Consider the following 21,020-nt stretch of genomic DNA (forward strand, 5'->3'; position numbering starts at 1 on the left):
CGCCAGTGCGATGGCGCCTCGGGTGTTCCGTCGCCGCATTTGTCAGAGTTCTCAGCTCAGGCGCGAGTTCCCCAAACCTCCGGAAGCAAACTGAGTCCGAGAATATCTCGGAAAAGCGACTTTTTTTTTTTCCCCCCCCTCAGAAGTTGCGGGCGGGAAAATCACAGAAGTCGGCGGCGTGTGTTTTCACGCGTCGAAATAACAGTCGCTTGGTGAGGTTTGTCGTGATTTAAAATTAGCAGCAGATTTGCACGCAACCAGAACACGTCTTGGGGTGGGAAAAAAAAAGATGACAAAGGTGTCGCGTCAGGGTGTCGGCCACGCAACGAGTGTGGAGCGTCTCGCTTCTGTCTTACGGGACGATAAAACCGCCAGGAAGTTGATGTTGATCCTCCAATGCGACTTTAGCTCGACTGCGTTCATGGCGGAAATGTTAATCGATGTTAATTAACACAACGGCTGACATATTGATCACGAAACAAGTTTCAAACTCGGAGGTCCCGATAGGCCGGCGTGGCGTTTCATCCCGCCTACGCGAATGAATAAAAAAAAAAAAAATCTTAGACGGTTGTCTGAGTCGCTTCGCATCTGTTTTGGAGTGGGTGGGCGCCGCTGCTTGTTTGTGGAAGGAGCAAAAGTACCTAAAGTGGGTCAGGCACTCCCTGTCAACTCTGGGCTTTTTCTTTTGCTCTCCCGCCGCCACCTCGCACGCGCCCGCTGCTTACACTCCTGAACCCTCAACTCCGACTGTCATGAATAATAAAAGCCGAGTCGGGTTGCTCCCGCTGTCACTAGGGAGCCACGCTGACTTTTCTAAGCGCGTTACCTTCTCTCGTGGTAATCAGCGTCACACTTTGAAAACGTAAACTCACGCAGCTCGATGATGCAAACGGGTCTTCGCGACGTAGCCGTTGTAATTATGAGAGTCCTAAAAACGGAACCGGGCGTACCCGCACTTTTCACCAGCAGGGGTTGGACACTTCCGTGTCATTAGTGAACAAAGGCTGTTATTACCGCCGCATGCCGCTCGCGTTGGAAGGAAGCCGTAATCCCAAATAGAATGATAATCCGATCTTGCTTTTTTTTTTTTTTGCACCTTATGTGTGTTGCTACAAAAAAAAAAAAAAATTGCTCCCAGATGGCCATACTTTGTCCAGATGTCACATTCGCCAAATGTAATGTGGTCTCGTTATCGACTGCCTCTGTAAAGCGAACCCTAATCGGGTTTTAGGGGCTCGTCTGCCTTCTCGCCGCCACGTTGGGTTTCCACATGTTATATAACCAAGGCTCCCTCCCCTCCGGGGGCTTCTGTTTTCTCCACAAACAAAAAAAAAAAAAATACAGCTGTGAATCTGCACTCCCGACTTCACATCTTGCAGTGATGTAATCTTTCTAATTAGTGATTTATTCCACATATGGCGCACCACAAAAAAGTTTCCCTGCTCAGTATGTATGTAACCTAATTTATCTTGCATAAATAGCAACAGGTGATTATGTCTCTTCTGCCATCTAGTGGAAGAGCATATCATTGCTCTGCCTGTCATGTATAATTGTTGTGACGAGTCGAGTGCTATAATTGGATTGTGAAGGTGTACCCAATGAATTGAGCATGAGTAATAATATTTGATCTTCTTTTTGTAGGATTTTTTTTTTCACCCAGAACTCCTCGTTTGGCCTGACCGCCCGCCCCACCAGCCCAAGTCACCATGAACTACCTTCGCCGGCGCCTGTCAGACAGCAGCTTTGTGGCCAACCTGCCCAACGGTTACATGATGGATCTGCAGAGGCCCACCCCGCCTGGATCCTCCACCTCCTCCCCGGCCTCTCCGGCCACGGAGCGCCGGCAGCCTCCGAGCATCCCAACCCCGAGCCCGGTCCCGGCTCAGGGCTCGACACCCGGCCCGACCGCCGGCACGGGTAGCTTCCTCAGCTCCTTCTCCAGCGTGGTGAAGAGCGCCCAGATGGCGCAGAATGTGGCGGCCGCCGCACACGCCAAGTCGGCGGCCGCCGCTGCCGCCACTTCTGAGGTTGCCCCGACGGGAAGCAGTCAGCCTCCTAAGCCAGTCGTCCGCAAACCCAAGATCCTGCTGGTTGTCGATGATCCACACACTGACTGGTGAGTAGAATTCAACCAGAAACTCAAAACTAAATATCCCAAAAAAGACATTTTTTGATCATACAGATTCCCCCACACTAGCAGTAGTTGCTATGCGGGGCCCACGCTCTGCCACCTTTTACTTTTAACAAGCTATTAAATGGAGCCTGACGATTAGATGAGGAGGTGTCCTTACGCCATTCGGTGCACTAAGACTGGAAAAAAAATGGGCCAAGCGGGGCTTTTCCTCTTAATCGTGATTCCCCTCCTCGTACTTGCTGGTCTCTAAATGCGTCGTCGTGTCGCCGTTTAATATCGAGCGAAGAAATACCTGGAGGTGACACGTTGGTGTTGACAGCCAATTTTGTTTTTGCCAGAAAACCATGGCAACCAGTCCAAATCTGACACAAGTATAATGAAGAGGCTTTCGTAAAAAAAAAAGGGAAAGCTGCGCGGCAGTTGGTTCATCACGCAAGTCTGAGCCGATCGATAAAGCGCTCTTGTTGTTTCGTGACTTGTTATTTTGTAGCCTGCCATCGACGGGGAGCCTCAACCTCTGCTGATGTGTTCGCGGCTATTTCCAGCCCCTTCTGAATTAATCATCGGCAGGGATCATTACGCAGTGTCGCTAAAGGCTCTGCGGGGATGAAGCGCAGGTTTAAAAACCATCACGAAATTAATCCGGCCCGCCAGCAGCCATACGATGAGCGTTGCGGGAACGCCCGCCGATTTTGTCGTCTTTTCTCTCAGCTGGTTTGATAACCCCGCGGGGCTACGCGGTCTTCCTCACATCTCGCCATTTCTGAAACGATTCACTTTTGGTCCATTGAAGACTGAATTGTCCATTGGTGTCAATGTGAGCGACAATAGACTCATGGGAGCTGAGGTAATTTCGGTAAATGACCACTTGGCGGCGCTGTTGTTCATCTAAAACGATTGCGGTGTGTGTTGTAATGAAATTCTTTGGCCGGCAGATGGCAGTGCAGTGCAGCATCTTTGCTGGAAATACTAGACAAATATGGAGTACTTTGTGCATGACAGTACTCTGAAATAGTTTCTATTTACAAAAAAAAACCCAATAAATGTCTGGTAGGCAAGTCGCAGGTGATTGCAAAAGTTGGTGCCATCCTCTGAGGAAAGCCGTTAAATAAAAGAAAGGGCAAATATTTGCCTGCTGCTTTGGCAACGCATCCGTGTGGTGATGTTGGCTTCTACACACATTGTAAAATCTGCTTTGGAGATTTGAAGTGTATGTTGACTTGGAAGGCATGTGGTAGAGCCATCGCTCTTTGCCTCGGCACTGAATTTCCCTCCTGGGCATTCCAGCCGAGAGGCAGGCATCTCTGGGGAAACTCGGCTCCATCCTGAAAGGCTTGGCCTTCCAGCAATGACTGGCGCACAAAAGCCGTACACAGCGCCCAAGCAAAAAGTCTCAAAGAGGATCGCCGCCACCACCTGCCCCCCCCCCCCCCCCCCCCCAAACGACATCTTCTGCACTTGCCATCCGTCTCTCCCGGGACAGGACGCAAAATGCCCTGCCAAATCGCCGTCCATCTGTTTGCACTGGGCTTTGAATAATACGAGCGACACTTTGGACTCGGTTTTCACCGCCCGGTGTCATTCACAACTGCGCGTTTTATTCAACTTGACTCGTACGCAAACGTCTACACAAAAGTTTTCTCTCGGTGCAAATAAATCGCGGAGAAGTTTACATAACGGGCGTGGGCAAGAGAGAAGGAAATTCCGGGCCTCCAATGTTTACACGCGAGCACGAGCAAAACCCAGCGCCTCGTGAATTAGCGGCGTCGCCGCGAGTGACGACACATTTTGCAATGTCTTGAAACGCATTCCGAGCGTTTCCAGCCAATGGGTCTCCGCGGCGGGCCTCGCCGGGTGACGGGGGGCACCGCCAGTGTAGTATGTAGGTCAGCTCTGGCGGAAGATTCACAGCTTCCAAAATTACAGCAAACGAGACCCCAAACATTTAAGTCGCAACAGCTGGGAGATCTTATGGAGGAGATCCCCCTCGGCGACCGTAATGAAGGATAATGAATGTACCTTAAAGGACACGTGTGTGTGTGTGGGGGGGGGGGAGATTAGGGAGAATGTTGTAAAGGAAACGGTGCTTTAGCGCAAACGGGTCGAGAGGCAAATCCCAAACAGCTCGTCCTAGTGACCGAAGGCCTCCGCCATGTAGCCTGAAACCCTTTTGACAGATTGTTGGCAGTCCCACGGCTGCGAGGGGTCGAAGTTCAACACTGAGGACTGGGACACAACGTGGCTATCAATGTGAGATGATTTGAAATGTGCTGAGAAATGCACATTGGAAATTCACAACTCGGTTCCGCATGCATTCAAAAAAAAAAAAAAAAAAAAAGTCTGTTTACTGGAACCTTTGTACTGTCCTGTTCTGTGCTCATGGAAAATATGAGCTTGCAAGGTATTTGGGAAGGTCTGTTTAAACATCTCCGCCTGTCAAAGAAACCAAAAGCTACTTCAGGTTTGTTATGACCTTTATGCCATTGTGTTTTAGTGCAGAAATAAAGCAAGCGTCGTTTTGGTAATCTATATGTTTCTTTACAGGGCCAAATACTTTCGAGGGAAGAAGCTGAATGGCGAATATGAGATCCGCGTGGAACAGGTATGTAAAAAAAAAAAAAAAAAAAAAACAGGACGCGTGTTATCTTGTATGATTGACGACGTGGCCTTTTATTGCGCTGTTGACTCGCTTCACAAGCGGCAGCTCGTCTGCTCCAATTTGTAAATATATTTCAAGATGTTTATCGCCGCTCTCAGTTCAGGTTTAGTCTCAAACGAAACATAAAATAAAGAGAATGTGTTTGAGACGAGATGAGTCTTTAGTTTGCAAGCTAATGCTAATATGTAATGGGGGATTCCATAGAAAACAATCAGCATCGACGCACTTAGCATGAACACGAACAGCGAGTCGTACATTGAATTAAAAGAGAAAGCAGGACAGAAATCATTTCATTCTTTTTCCACTCGCGTTAGCTACGTCATGACTGTATATTTTATAAATTGTTTTATCTGCCAAAGTCAGACTTGCTTCCGACTCGTACCTGCGCACTGCACAAATGCGTCTAGACGCAGCATATTTACAGTGGGTAGCTAGCATCTCATTTACCTCCAATAAGCGTTGGGTTACATCTGCAAGCCATTGTTGAGACTGCAGCGCTCTTTGAAACAGAGCGTTGAGCTTTTATGGGCAAAAGTAAAAAGGGACCACATAGAGTTGGACTTTTACAGGCTTTTTGCTCAACTCTCTACTGTTGTGGTCAGGTCTTCTCTTTTGGTGCATGTGTGAAATGACACATTGTATTTGTACCTTTAAGGGTCGTGAGTTTTTTTACTCATAATTTACTAAAATATCGACAAGTGTATAAACGGCGGCATGAGCTGATGTTTGAAAATGATATATAATATACATAAAATGAAATATATTCGAATAAAGGTTAAGATATCAAGTGGCAACAAAAACAAGAGAAAAAAAAACAAAGGTGACACCTTAAAAGCATGACCTTTGTGACCTTAACAGCTTTCCACTTGGGTATGTCGAATTCTGGCGCCCCCTTTGGCAACAAGAGTGAATAACAGATAGCGACGAGCTTAGCATAGTTGTCATAGCTGTCTATATGTTCAGTCATGCAAGGAACTGTATACACGGTTCCATGGTGTAATGGTTAGCACTCTGGACTCTGAATCCAGCGATCCGAGTTCAAATCTCGGTGGAACCTTGATTTTTATATTATGAGTGTGAAAATCTGCTCAAAAGTGATGCAAGTCGTTGTGCGAGATTCCGGTGATAGTAACGAGTTGTTTCCTCTTGACAATTAGGCCATAAAACTTCATTCAGTCCGAAATGCAGGTCAACAGTGGTGAGGGATTAACCCTGGAGGCTGTTGTCTTGCGTATCACTTCCTGTTTTCCTTTCCCAGGGCAAACGGGTGTTTGAATGCGTTGCCATGGCGCTGTGAAAAGCCTCCCATCCTAGCTTTCTGGCCTTGCCAATGTTTTGCCCACTCTTTGATGGCGCCATGTAAATACGCAGATCACGCGCGCACGCACGCGCACATACGTACGTTTCTTTTCTGAAGCGGGAGTGCATCACGTCCTTGAAGCAAATTGAGTTGCGACCCGACACCCAGTCGTCCCCTTTGCTCTTCCTCGGCGAGCAAATGAAAGGGGAGTGGGTGTTATTTCTCTTTCATTTTAATGTCATTGGCACATTTCTTTCGGCGATGACTCACATCCTCATGCCGTCACAAAACAGCACTGAGGATATTTGCCGTTGTTGATGAAAGCCCATATAAAGCCCGGCCGGCAAAGCATTGCCCATAGTTCTGCCATCTAGTGGAAGAGCATTGAATTGTCTTGCCTGTCATGATACGGCACTGACATAAATAGATGAACATTATCTGTAGTAAATAGAAACCAATACTTGGAAGTAAAATCGATTCAATTGTGGCAACTCGGCTAATGGACTCTCATGGGGAAATGGGTATTAAATGTGGTATCAAATATTTAGCAGCTCATCTCCATTCGAACACAGCACATTTCAAATCTCATTTCAAATGTTTGGTGCCGTGTGGTCTCCGCTAATGTCGCCGTGATTGTCTTGTTTGAAGTCTTGTTGTCATAATGAAGCCAGTCGAAAGTTTTTCTCTGGAGTCCGGGAGCTCGTTGACGGAGAATAACCTCATTTGCCTCTCGTCACATGCTCCAAGAATAATATGCTAAATGAAGTCAAGCACAAAGTCTGTCTGGTTTGATTAATTCAAATGTCTGATTATAGTGCTTCGTCTCATAACCTGTGATAATTCAACGGCTTATCACACCTTTTTCGACGCAAAAGCCAAATGAAGCAAATGTGTTATCGGGTTAAAAAAAACCCCCAAACTTTGTTTTTCTTTCCCAGGCGGAGTTCTCAGAGATCAACCTGGCCTCCTACGTCACGTCAGGATGTATGGTGGACATGCAGGTCAACAAGGCGGGCGCCAAAATGGTCAGGTAAGGAAAACTAACCCCTCCGCCCTTCCCTTACACTGTTAGGCTGTCACAATAATCTCGCCGCTTATTCCAAACGACGTTCGGCTGGCTCGCAGCTCCGACAGTAGCAGCGGCGGCGGCGTTCCGACACGCGAAACCGCGTATTTAAATAGACTGTCATGTCGAAAGAGAGTGACGATCAGCTGATCGGGGGTGGCAAAGATGACTTCATCCTTCCCCCCCTCTAAAGCTTCATGTGACACTTTATGGCTTTTCCGTCCATTTGGTTGTTTATCATTATCGTTGTAATCTCTTAATGCATCCGTCTATTTTGATTTAACGAGTCGGCCGCGTGCTTGTCATCTCTTTTCACAACAAGTCTTCCTTGAGAATCGGGCTTTGGCCTCAACTTCACCCCGCTTATCGGCGTCGAAAGTCGAGGAACCGATCGAACGTGCGTAGAATAAAGGGGGGAGTAATCGCTAGCGCTGGGCTAGTGCCTTTCCGCCCTCATCAAAATTGACATTGAGGATTTTGAGCGCGGGCCTGTCGCATCCTTTCGGCGTTATCGCTGTAATGATAGAGAAGCCAAATTGGATGCAGATGGCCCGGCCGCCGCCTCATTCGCCAGCAATGGCCCTCGTTGTCAAACAGTTGCGCTTTTATGACTCTGCCCTTGTCTACCAATCGCGCCCGGTGGCCTGGCAGGTTGACGGCAAACAAATGTCCTCCAAATGGAAGTTTCCAGCCCAAAAGCAAGATGAAAAATGCAAAGCGTGGCCCGAACGGCCTTGATGGTTTGTTTTTTTTGTCACAGATGACGCCCGCACGCAAAGTCGACCTTTGATAGCAAAGCGCGAGGAATGCTGTCAACAGATAGAGCAAAGTCAGAGCACCGATTTCCCCGCAAACAAAACAAAATGTCTTTCTGACTGGCATATTTCTTGCTGGACATGATAGCGATATTGCTAAACTGACAACATTTTGAACCCTAAATATTCCTGAACGTTCGTAGTGTTTGTAGTTAAAAAAAAACTTGCTAGCTAGCGTTAGCTCAGGCTTCCATTCCATCAAAACAATCCAGAGCGCCAAAAGAATGTCAAGCGTGCCGTGCCGCACGTGTCTGTGTGCAGCCAGCGAGTTTGTTTCCATGTTTTTCCGTCACGCTTGTTCTGCTAGGAAGCGCTTTAAATGCCAGCGCGGGCGGGCGGGCGCAACGTGGCGTGCGGCGCAGCAGCAAAACGCCACAGCACAAGGTAGAGTCGTTATGACGCGTCGTTCTCCGCCGCGCCGCTTTCGTCAGCCCTTTGGAACCTCCGAGGGCACCGAGCTGCCAAAACCTCCGGCCAAAATGTCGCCACAAAGTAGGAATTGCTTGGAAACGTGCGCCGTCCTCTCGTCACTTAAGAATAAAACTGGTTGATTAATTTGGTCATTGGCGTTTATTGAGCTTGTTTTACTGCTATTACATTCGCCGTATCTGTTTGCTCCACATAAAAAAAAAAAAAAATGGTAGTCGGGAGTGTTTCTGCTTTGTAGCGTGGAACTTTTATCACAGCAAACATCAGAATTCAATAAAACACAACTTTTATTGCGCTCAAAGTGCCTAATTAAGACCGTCCGGGTAAAGAAGTGCATCGATGAGGCTGTGGATACTTACTTGGCGCACGGCTTAATGAAACCGAATCGATCGGAACCTATTCAGCTTCGTGTTTTACGGCACTTTGAGAAGTCATCGAGAGGTCATTGGGGAAAAACAAAAAAAAAACGTTTTTCTTATGAAGCGTTATGACGTTGATTTACTTGCTGGAGATCGAAAACCGACGCCCTCTTGACAGTGTGAACGATTTCTCCCGGCATGGGTGACGGGCGCGGTAAAAGTGAATTTCCGATTTCTTTCCAAGAGCACGATTGAAAAGAGTCCCGACGGATTACATGAGCAGATCCTTGTCCGTTTCTTGTACTTTTCTGTACCAGATTAGCCTCCCGCTCTTCGGTTACCTCAGGTGACGATTTAGCACTTTGGACCACACAGAGCTAATTCCGAGAGCTACATAGCACAAGACAAGTCATAAAGCCTTTCCGCTGACCCCTCTTTAAGGGCCCTTTTAATCAGCCGAGGAAGTGGGCTGCCCAGAGCTGCCTCAACACCTAATACTACAGAGAGCTTCATCTTGTTACAGGCCAAATAAATCCTTTTCACAGACAAGGCTTTAGGGTGCCAGGGGGGTGCTTGCTTTTTCAGGGCTGTAATGAAACTTTTGTAATAAAACCAAAACGGCTCAACTCATTCTCTCACCAAATTCATTTCCCGCCTCCGTCGACCCCAAGTCGGTATCGCGTCTGCCTGACCGGGCGACCGGATTGATTTTTGAGCCTCTGCCAGATGGCACCGGTGCCACCGGGCCTGGAGCCGCAATTAAAACAAGAGCTACTATATTGAGGCCGGTGGAGCACAAAATGACGCTCGAGTCCGGCCACTTCACACGGAGGAACTGGCCCGTTCATTTTCTGCGGCCAGAATGAGTCGTCGGAGTAGTCCGACGGATTGTTGTTTACGCTCACAGAGATGTTTTTTTTTACGACAATTTTACCAATCACCGCATAACTAATTGTACCGTAAATTGGACCGAATGTTTTCCACGTGCAAAGCTGTATCTGGGACACTTTATCCGCAAGAGACTGCGGCGGTCTCTGGCACTTACACCACGCGGCACTGGCGTGTTGACTTGAAACTGTTTTGGTTCCCGAGCGAGCCCCGCCGGACCGGTTTCATCCGGTATAAATAGCAGGTTTGCAGCCACCGCGGCTGAGTGCCGCAGGAGCAGCGGCGGCAGTGGGGCAAGAACAGCTGTAGTCACTCTGTCGCCCACGACATAACACTTAAAGTCTCAAAAGAGCACGTCGTAAGCTTGCGACATTTCGGCGCGTAAAGCTTCTTTAAAGCAACCGGTGTTTTTTAAAAAATATATATATTTCTGGATCCCCTCAACTGGAGACCAAAGCGATTTTGGTACTCCTTGGGTTCCTTGGCTCTAGTCGCAATCTGTAAAGAAAGGATTAGTCTGTGTTAATTGGATAGATAGTCCAAAAAGATTAGGCGCTCTCCGGGGCACAGCTGGTAAATAATCGAGCTCCCGAGTATCCAGATGCAATACCTCCATGTGCTGACAGAGCCGCGGCGGGAACGTCCATTTGAACCATTTGACCACGGTGCGGTCCGGATCTGCTTTTCAGGTCCTTCAAACCGGACTTTGTCCTGATTCGCCAGCATGCCTACAGCATGGTCCCAGGGGAGGACTTCAGGAATCTGGTCATCGGCTTGCATTTTGGCGGCGTGCCCAGTATCAACTCCATCTTCTCCATCTACAATTTTTGCAGCAAGCCTTGGGTGGTAAGTCTCACAATACTGCGGTGAAAAAAAGGGGGGGGGGGGGCGGTTTCATAGTTTTGCCACTCACATGATTTTTGTCTGGCAGTTCTCTCAGATGATCAAGATCTACCACACCCTCGGTGCTGAAAAATTCCCCCTGAACGAACAAACTTTCTACGCCAACCACACGCAAATGGTAAGTGAATTCTAATTATTATTTTTTGGTGGAGGGGAACAAAAAAAGCATACAAACTCATATTCATTCAATCTTTATTATAAAAATATAAAATAGCCATACTTCAGGAAACAGTGTTTTACACGTTGACTGTACACAATTTCCTTGATTGCATTTTTTTTTTTTCATAAGGATCAAACTTGAGACAGTATATTTACACAAAAGTGAACCACAGAACGAGACAAACAAACACCTCAGTCGAAGAAAAAACACCATCGCCGATTAGTCGGCGTTGAATTGAATAATCGGGTGTTGCGCAATGATGAAAAAGCCTCGGTTTCATATTTATTGTAATATGAACAAATCTTTGACAACCAGGCCAAAGCATTTTTTTTTTTTTTTCAATCCCGAAGCAATCGCGTGTCTATCGATTACATGGAATGAACTGAAGATACTGTTCTGGAAAGAAAAATAAGAAAAGGTAGTCAAGGAAGAAAGAACTCAGTGACCCATATTGTTACATTTATATAGTGGATGTGTTGGTTTGAAACAGTTCTGAAAACCCACGTGAAAAATATCGGAAACCTCCGCATATCGTTGATTGGTTTGTAAATTATGATCACGCTTGCGAAAAACAACAACACGATATTCAACTTGAAAAAGCTGGTCCTTCATTTAGGACACTTGGTTGTATTTGTTTTGTTTAATATAATATAATATATATATATAGTATATACATCCACAGCAAATCTACCATCTGATCCAGATAAATACATGTTTTGAAAAGGTTTCAGTTTAGTTGATAATTCATTTCTGTAGCTTATGTACAATAAAAAATAAAATCTCACCATCTCTGGGCAACGCGTAGCTTTTCCGTCGGTCGGCACTGTAACAGGCATTTTTGCTTTTTAAATTTGAGCATTTTCTCATTTCATACGTGGCCCGACATAAGTTTCCGCCTTCCAATTTGTTTAGAGATCAGACATTGGCACCGTAATGGATCGGCCGTCTCGTTTTTTTGTCCTTAGTGCGGGACTCAGTTTTGTAATACTCGACGAGGTGGTGGGGGGGAAATGATTGTTGAGGCTCGGGGGGGGGGATTCAGGGGTCAGTTGTGTTGACGACCGTTTTCTCGCGGGCGTTCATGCCCCGATACCAGCTGCAGTAGCCCTCCTTCTGCTGGATGCAGGCGTAGTGTCGGGACTGGTAGCCCGGATAGCCAAAGTGGGACAACATGTCCGTCCATAGGCACTCGGTCTTGGAGGTCACGAAGCAGGGCAGGTAGTGACACGGTTTGATCTACGCGGACAGAAAGATCAGTCAGATGATTTCAAAGTTCTTTTCGGCTCGACGCAAATGTGCCTCATTGAGAGAAATGAGTTTTCGCCGTCTGCCTAAAGCACAGATTTTAATTTTTTTTTTTTTTTTTTGCTCGGCTCCCGAAGTATTTAGTTAAACGCTCTCACCTCCAGGTGTTTGCACAAAAAGCTTTGAAAACAAAAACGGAAGATCACGCGGCGTCACCTCTCAAGGAGGTAATGAACGGAAACGCCGTTTATTGACAAAAAAAAAAAAAAGTCACAGTTGCCAGCTGCTTCTTTTGATCTGAATGAGACAAATTAAGTCCAATTTGAACTTGCCAATTTAAAGGTCGGAGAGATTGTCCTCTGCGGTTCACAACTTCCTGCTTTGGAGTCATTTTCATAAGTGGAAGAGAAAATAACTTTTGTGGGTTTTGAGCTCAAGTCACGGTTTGATGGATGTTTTTTTTTTTTTTTCTCTCTCTCAATGACTTCCAACAAGGAGGTCTTTGTAAGTAACCGATGATGTTAGCAGATGGAAGTCAATACGCGCCGGGTCGTTGGTTTTACGTCTTACGTGTGCGCGCTACATTAAAAGCGGAAACCGGGCCGTCTCGGTCGTTGAGTTACACGTTAGCGCTGGAACGTGGTTTTTAATGAGCGTTCAACGGCGACCTGGTTTCTACTCACCCTGCAGTTGCAGCCCAGCTGGTAGCGATGGTTGACGCCTTTCTTCTGAGCCAACGAGAGGCGCTCCCACCGCTCGTTGAAGTTGCACAATCCCGTGTACACCTTGCCGTCGTACACCCGCCCTGCCAAACACGCCGTTTAATTGCAAATCACGAGTTTCACAATGGTGCGGGGTAAGACAATCTCGTAGCATAAGCCCAATTAAACCGGCACCCCTATTTCTGAATAGCCAAAGGTCACCGCGCGGTTATTTTGGGCTCTGCCGTCTGTTTGCGGCTTACCGACTCTTGAGACAGGTGCCCTACGGCAGCCCGCAAGCGCTCGCGGACATCGTGTTATGTCACCGTACGTCCCCGCCGTGATGTTTTCGCCACGCCGGAATTTGACAGCCGCCCGCCAAGTCACCCTTCCCACGTGTCGGCGCGTTTGAGTCGCCGCCGATCATACGCGTGACTACATTTAGACGACGGTGATGTCGCTCGCACCCGGGCCGGAAAAACATGGCCGCCAGCACGGCGGGATGTAGTTACGGTATTTACAGGTCAGAGCTTAGCGCGGCTCGCATATGCCAAGCACCGCGGGGTCCAAAGTAAACGGCACTTCTGTTGGAAATAGCAAGTCATAAAATGGCCTCGCCGGAAACCCGTCGCTTCCTGCTTCTTTGCCAATTACGAGTTGTTCGAGACAAAACAGTAGACTTTAAAATTGGAGCCCAGAGAGATTTTTCCAGAACCAAGTCAGAGGTTGCACAGTCACGTTTTCCCCAAACGGTTCCCACAGTATCTAGCGTGAAATTGCGCAATATGTCTGAAGAATTAAGCCGCGGTGCTAACTAAGGAGCTTAGTCTAAGCCCGGTGATTTCATTTCAGTGTTTCTCAACATTTTTTTTGTGTTTGTTTTGTGCGCGTGTAACGTAGCTCCGCTTATCCCGTGTGTCCGAGCTTTCACTCACCTGTGATGAGGTACTGATACTTGTTGATGTCAAACTTGACGCCGCACAGACTCTCCGAGGCATCCGTGTAAATATGCTGCACGTGTTGGATTTTTTCAAATCCTTTGTACATCTGCGAGACGCGAGAAGCAAAGATTGAGTTAAAAAAAAAAAAATCTCGCGTGGTGCCGGCACCGCGGCCCCCCACACAAAAAAATAATCCGTCACGAAATTAAGCATGTCGGCTTTATCAGATGACATTCCTTGAGGCGGGAATGCCTTGCGGGCAAATCATAGAGAACACGATTACGTCGTGTCAAATCTTTGAGTTTGATGCTGCGTTGGCAAGCCGTCCCCGATATTCCTTGCTAAGCGGCGGACTCGGGCTCCCTCCATTTAGCGCGGGTATGCCGAGTCAGTGAGAACTGTTGGCTGTCATTTATTTGTTTGAGAACAACAGGAAAGCCATGTTTCAACTTTGGCCTCCCAGAACAAAATGTTACTCAAAGCCATAAGTTTGCCAATGGCGTTTTTCTCACCGTATTTGTTGACACTCGGAAGGAATTTGACGCTTAATCAGCCCGTGTGGAAAACGTACAAAATCAGCAGACCCAAATAAATAAACTAAGAGGTCAATATGTCATTTCACGTATTTGTACGTGTTTGGCCCGTTGGGAATGTTTACACGAGGAGAGATGTAATGCCCGCAAAGCCCGTTAATCCCGTAGCCTGGCTCCCGTGGAAGCGGTGGGCTGATGTCAGCATCTCTGAGAAATATGCAGCGTTATGTAAGAATATAGGAAGTCAGGAGCTTTTCCACAACAACAGGGCTATCAATCCGTCAGATGGCAACAGTGTGTGTGTGTGTGTGAGAAGTCAAAACGAGCGTTCTTGCCGATTTGCTCGTCTCACCTTCATTTGCTTGACGGCGTAGCGCATGGTTCCGAAAGGTCCGTCCCTCAGTAGCTTCTTGCCCACCACTTTAGCACGAATGACTGCGGAGAGAGACGAACGGCCGAGTCAGCAACTTTTGCAAACGCTGGTGAAATTTGTATCCGATATATATATATATATTATAGATGTTTTTTTTTATTTTATACGGTTTATTTTATACGCTAAGACTAAGTCAGCCGTAAATAAAAGTTCAAGTCCTGCTAAAACATTCAACCGTCTATATCGAGATCAAAAAGATCTTATCGGCGTTCAGGACCCTCATGTAAATATTCTTTGCTTTTCCTCGCGTGGAAGCAAGGGGGCTTATTGTCAAGCGGGTAAATTGAGCCTCAGCGGGTCCTGCATAAGAGATCAGCCCTCTGTGAAGTTCACCTGCTGCCAACGGCCCCCGCCAGCCGCAGACACAACTAGCACTGAGCGTGCTTGTTATCTTCTCCTGGTGGAATTTCCTTCTGACATTCTTTAGGGCTTCGCATTCCCCGGAAAGGGAGGCGAAAAAGCGACCGGCCTTTGCGTGTTTTTTTTTTTTTTTTCGAAGAAGGCAGGATAGAAATAGAAAACTTGAACGGAAGTCATCGCAAGTCATCAATTGTTCCCGCCAAAGATTTTGACATCCGATTTGATCGACTTTCTCGGTTCTCGGGAGAAATGCGTCGTTTGAAGGGGCCGCTCGTCATCTGATTCGACTCGAGTACGTCCGGACAGGAGGCCTTTTGTCGGACGGCGGCCGCTAATTGGCCGGCGGTGGTGCCGTCATCCCGAGGAATGCGCAAAGGGCCTCAGCTGCTGCGGGGACGGACGACTTCTCTGACCTCTTGACCTCTTAATCCCTCAGCGGCGATATTTTTGTCAAAACGTCACTTTACCCAGCATTTCTGAAACGGGATCTAAGCTCAACCTGCGTGAATCTCAATTTTGGTCAGTGGGAGGCTTTGACTTGATTTGTTGATCTGGTTTGTATACCGCGGTCGGAGCGGCTGAAGAGATTTGGCAGAATTGAGTTAAAGCTTCATTTCGGGCCTGCGTGGCAAACAAAGGCGCTTACTCATTGGCGTTTGTGGGTTCTACGTGCGACTGCGGAGTGAGAAAATAAAGCGAGGCGATTTTTTTTTTAGCATGCAGGAAAGCGCTCCAAGTTTGGGGAGGCGAGTGGGCGGAAGAGGAATTCTCAGGATGACACACTAGCGCGCTCGAAAATAAACACTGGAAATGAATCCCTGCTGTGGAGGTTTGTGTCAAATGGAGGAGAAATTTGTTCGTGCGCCCTTTGAAATGATGAAACCCCCCCCTCCGAGCGGCCTCGTGATCCCCCCCAACCCGGGGGAGGTGACGAGCGGGACATTTGATCCGCTTTGGCCGAGGGTGCAAACATCTCAGCCGCGTATGGAATCTCCAGCCTTTGACACGGCATTGTATTTGAAGTTACGTTGGGGGGGGGGGGGAGCTAATCCAAGCTTGCGTAACTCTCCTCATCGCCGGAGTCACTGTGCCAAGACGCCGCAAAGCCTCGGCTTGACTTTTTTTTTGGGGGGTGGGAATTCAATCAAATTTTTTTCCACGATTCACAGATTTTGGTAGTACCAGGAAAACGTGGTCGCTAAGCCCCAAGTTATGCAAAGTTTTAAATGAGCCGTTATTCTCGATGCTTGAGCGTCAATCCAGACCGAGCGTAAACACGGATCGCACTAATCCCCTGCAAGTGACCCCGCATAGGTTTGCTCCCGTCGCCTCGGGGTCAAAGTTCACCGCCAGGTGCATGCTGGGAAACGATAGCTAAGCATGACAGACAAGAAAGTGTGACGACCCGATTCGCAACCCTAATTGAGATTCACTGAATGGAGTGTCAAGGCCAGGAAAAACAAAGAGCGAGAAACGTTTTGAACTGGAGCACGCCTTGTAAATTGTCACGATTTGGGCTCGTCGCCTTTGATGTCGGCAGTCGAAAATAGATGGTTTCTCCCTCCGACGTTTTCTTTCGACACCGACTCCTGTTTGAACAAGCTTGAGTGGCGCGGGCAACTTGTCTGTCAGTAAATTTAAGCTTCGTTCAATTTACCGCGGCCGTGTTGGATCAACTGGCATCTGCTAACCTCAGGGTCAAATTCTTCACAACGCCAGTTCATGCTACTATCTAAACCAAAATTTCCTTCAACCAAAATTTCCCTAACCCTAAAAAAAAAAAAAAGAGTTCAAAGCAAACGCGGTGAAGCAGCATTTGGTTGTTACGCCGCACGCAAATCGGATAAGCTGCCACTAGGAGTGTAAATCCCTTTAAATCCAACATCTCAGATCATCTCCAGCTAAGCTAGCGAATTGGTAAACAGATTTGTGTGGCTCGTCATTGATCACGCGCTCCATCGAAGTCAGTTCCAGATTCTGACTCTGCTGGTCCCTCCTGTACTCTGAGAGATCTGAACATTTCTGGGAAAGACGGATGCAGAAACGTTTTTTTTTTTTTTCTTTCACTCCAGCATTGACAACGCGAGGCGTTTAAATGCCAAGCGAATTCTCTTCTGCCGGTTGTGAGTGAGCGTCAGGTGATGCGAGGATAAAACGCCGCACAGCCAAGAGCGGCGCCGTTCTCGTGTGGTTTTCCCATTTTCGTGCAATCTCTCAAATCCAGCTCACGAGGTCATGTGATTTTGGCAGACGGGGATATTGTAAACAGCTCCTCGCCCGTGCTCTCATTTTGCATTTGTCATTTATTTGATGAAAAACAGTCGGAAGTGGTCCTTAACGACAATGAAAACAGGACAGACGCTGCTAATCTATATGAAGGAATATTATTAACGTAAGATCAATGCACATATCCTTTAGCGACCTCTAGTGGTGATCGCTATTCAGTGCAACGTCACCAGTACACTTGTAGAATATTCCAAGAACTGACAAATCATGTTACACTAATAAGGTTATTTCAACGCTAATGAGCAGAACACGGAATGTTTGACTGGTCAATTGTAAATCCCCTTAAAAAAAAGGCGCATGCTAAGAGACATAATGGACCTTTCATGCTGATGACTTTTATTTGATCAATGACCAAAAAAATCACGAGCTGCGTGCTTAAATTGCAGTGTCGTTAAAATCTACATTCCCCGGTTTAACATGTAAACTTCAAATCACTCGGATGCTGCTTGGCACTTGGATCGGAAAGTCTCCTTAAGTCACTTTGGAGCCGACACCAAGCTGTTTTTAGCCATCACTTTCATACTCACCGAAAATAGTCTGTGTTGTATTACAAGCGTCGGATATGTAAGAGCATTTTTTTTTTGTTTTTGAATAAGTCTTAACGCTGACAAGTTGCAATGCGCCCGCCCGTCCGCTATTTCTCACCTATGTCGGAGTTGCAGTAGGCGTCTTGGGGGTGCGTCAGGGCGCACGAGCAGCCCTCGGCGAGCTGGTGAAGCTGCAGGCTGCTGACTAACAGCAGGCTGAGCAGGTGCCCGTACGGCGGCTGCATTTTTTCCTCCTCGCTGCGAGTGACTCGGCGTGTGTTCTCGGCGCGGATCGGCCGGAGCTGCGCGCTTTATGTCCGAGTGTCGTCGGTGCGGCGTCTCTCTTTCTCTTTCTCTCTCTCTCTGGAGCTTCTCTGCTTCTCTTTGGAGCGTCTCTCCACTCTGATGCTTGAGAGCGGCTCTGGCGTAAGATATAAGCACGCCGCGCAGATACACGGTCACGCCCCCCCTCTCCACCTCTGCAGCCCGGGGGCGGGGCCCCGGTGATTCCAGAACAGACCGGTGGCGCACTGGAACTGTTTTGTTGTTTGTTTGTTTTTGTGGGAGGGAAAGACCGACTCCTGGATAAAAAACCCGTGTTGAAAAATAGGATGCAGCCATTTTTTGTATTTTTTTGGTATTTTCAATATCAAATCCCGATCGCACGAGTACTTTTATCTTTTATCATCTCTTATTTCCACCTCAAAGCGTACCTAATATGAATAAATGATATGCATATATTCAAAAATGAGATTAGGATCTACCGCTGCCTCAGCCTTCCCGCAACCTCGAAGGCAGCACCCGCTGTCTCTTTTAATCCGAGTGGATTCTCCAAAAAGCCCACGAGCGCAGCGGCCGGGGTTAAATTAGCCAATTAAAGTGGTCTTCTTCCGCCTCCGACTGTCTCGGTGAACCTGAGTGCAACCGTGTTATCGCTGCAGAGGCTTATCTGCACAGACTGAAGGCGAGCTATGTTAAGGAATGACGATACTCGCCGTTATATAACCCGGCCGGGAATAATCAAGTTAAGGAAGTATGACCGTTAGTTCGTGTGCCTTCATTAAGCATTGTCTCACGTCGGAGCCTCTGGCTTTCTCTTCATATCACTGAGCCAGCGGTATTGCCAGCGGAATTATGTAAATGATATGTTTGACTTTTTTTTTTTTTTATAAAGATGAACTCAAAGTGCACTAAAACTGGCACTTTTGATTTTTATTTTTTTTTCCCCCCCATTCATGCCTCACACATTAAGCATGTCTCTCTCATATGTCCAAATATTTGCTCCACCGGCCAAAAATTAAGTCAGTTGTTTGCTCAGTAGATTACAACAGCACCACACTGACTGTTTTCTCATCGAGGAGGCCAAATGGGATCCGCTCGGGCGACTTTAATAGCAGCAGACATCAAGCGGAAACACGTGAAGCCGCTCGGCCGCTGCGTGTCGTTGATAATGCCTCGTCAGATATTATTTCAGCCTTCTGACCTGACGTCTGAAATAACAGATCTGTGACATTCCTGCGCTCAGACACGAGATCGGCATGCGCGTCGCGGCCCGACTCCGCTTTGTATGCCCAAATGTGGAGATGAAGACGAGGGCAAGTTGAGAGAGAACAAATGATTTCCCTCACAACATTCCTTACATACTGGCAGAGGGAAGGAAGGGCCTGCAAGCATCTATTCATGTTTTTTTCTTTTTTTCAGAGAAAAAAAAAAAATACTTGCTACTGCTCCTATTTATTTATGAAGCCATCATTTTCACCAAAGGCCGGGCCACTCGGGGGTTGATTCTGGGCCACATGTGGCCCGCAACCCGCTGATTGAAAAGCATTATAGTACATGTAAACCAAAAAAAAAGTCAAATATCCCCACGCTGGTATTAAACACAATATATATTTGAGTCCTAAAATAAATGTACTCATATTACCGCCGTATACTAAATGGCCGTTTTATTCCGTCCCGAGAGCGTTCCAATTGATTCAAGTGAAGGCCATCTGGTCAGAGCAATAAACGGCTTTAGTGGTCCTTCCGAGGAGAAAAAGATAACTGTCGAGAAACTTGAGCGCTTCCAGGGAAGGTGTACGTGGGAAGTATTTGTAAGACCTGGTACGCGATGCACGTTGCTGAATCCAGCTGTTCCCAAACATCTTCCAGAACATTCAGCCCTCCTTCTTAATTGAAAACAGTGGCGGGCGGCGCTGACATTCGGGGCCCGGGCCCCGGTATGCGTTTGGCGCTCGTCTGCTTTTCCTTCCTCCGCTGTCAAGTAGCCTTCAACTTTCCTACCTGTAGCGTTTCCCGCAAAACGGGAACGAAACTTTTGCTTTCGTGGCACACAGTTGATGGATTTTGCAGGACCGGGCCTAATTAGGATTGGCACTAATTAGCTCGGTCTCAAATCAACAAGTAAGAAAGACGTGAAGAACTTCCCCACCGCCACCAAAGTACTTTTCCATATCTGACCACAATGATTTTTCTTCCACTGGAATGAGATTTTTCTTTTTTTTTTTCTTCCCTCCGCTCAAGAGGATATGTCAGAACCCAAATGGATTTCCATTCGGGATTCCTCTTCGGGTCTCCCCTTTTCCACAATTAAGCGGCAGTTTGCGTCGGCGTCTGTCTGTTATGTTTGCTTTTCCGCCGCTTTTCCATGCTTGTCTTACACCGAGGGAATGTCGAGCGGACCCTTATGGGAATCTTCGGATTTCTTGGTACCGGCGTGACCTTTGGCGGTCGCAGTGGAACCGTCTTGAGAGTTTTGGCAGCACGCGCTGCTATTTGTTTATTCCACTTTTGACTTAACGAGGCGATGCTAACGGCTTTCTTTTTTTAGTAGCCTGTAGTTACAAGAAGAGGATGTCACCGTGACTCACGGACGCTGCGGCAAAAATATCGACCGGGTATCTTTATTTTGTTACTTTGTCTCGGGGCTGACACACCAGGACCGACGATAATGAAAACCAGACGAGCTTCAATTTCAAAACGACAATTAGCTTGCCCCGTTAGGCAGCGTCGACTGCAAATAGTTAAAGAGCAGCTAAAGTCGCCCTTTTGGGCGTCTGTTAGCGTAAACGGTTGCCATGACAACTTGTATCCAGGAATTTATACGTATGCGTCACGCTCGTGACGCCATGAGCTCGGTCTCTGTAAAATGTCTTTTGAAGTTTTACAGTCTCGTGAATTTGTAAGGGGAAAGAAAAGTGCTACCCGTACAACCGCTATACTACTGTCCAATGTTTCCAAGCCGATTGAAATGTTCTCCTGCTTTTGTCTTCACCATCATG

General features: G+C 47.3%; 2 protein-coding genes and 1 non-coding gene across 4 annotated transcripts in view; 2 read left to right on the top strand and 1 right to left on the bottom strand.

The window, feature by feature from the left end:
• The window catches only part of syn3 (synapsin III), an 84,145-nt gene that overhangs the window by 58,480 nt on the left and 4,645 nt on the right, over nt 1-21,020 (top strand). For both annotated transcript variants that reach the window (XM_085902128.1, XM_085902126.1), the window contains exons 9-13: nt 1,642-2,116; nt 4,679-4,736; nt 7,032-7,123; nt 10,340-10,496; nt 10,582-10,671. In XM_085902128.1, the coding sequence (XP_085758254.1) occupies nt 1,707-2,116; nt 4,679-4,736; nt 7,032-7,123; nt 10,340-10,496; nt 10,582-10,671 (807 nt within the window). In that variant the 5' untranslated portion in view covers nt 1,642-1,706. The remainder of the gene's footprint in view (nt 1-1,641; nt 2,117-4,678; nt 4,737-7,031; nt 7,124-10,339; nt 10,497-10,581; nt 10,672-21,020) is intronic.
• On the top strand, nt 5,779-5,850 carry trnaq-cug (transfer RNA glutamine (anticodon CUG)). Its single transcript has one exon. It is a non-coding gene; the product is annotated as a tRNA-Gln (tRNA).
• On the bottom strand, nt 10,729-18,168 carry LOC147040322 (metalloproteinase inhibitor 3). Its single transcript, XM_085902131.1, has 5 exons — nt 17,858-18,168; nt 14,486-14,568; nt 13,595-13,706; nt 12,642-12,763; nt 10,729-11,949 (listed from the first exon to the last, which is right to left on the bottom strand). Exons 1-5 carry the CDS (start codon nt 17,982-17,984, stop codon nt 11,752-11,754), a joined length of 642 nt encoding a protein of 213 aa, XP_085758257.1. The 5' UTR covers nt 17,985-18,168; the 3' UTR covers nt 10,729-11,751.

The sequence above is a fragment of the Syngnathus leptorhynchus genome, chromosome 21, assembly GCF_054491065.1.
Source record: "Syngnathus leptorhynchus isolate UIUO chromosome 21, UIUO_Slep, whole genome shotgun sequence".
Lineage (NCBI taxonomy): Eukaryota > Metazoa > Chordata > Actinopteri > Syngnathiformes > Syngnathidae > Syngnathus > Syngnathus leptorhynchus.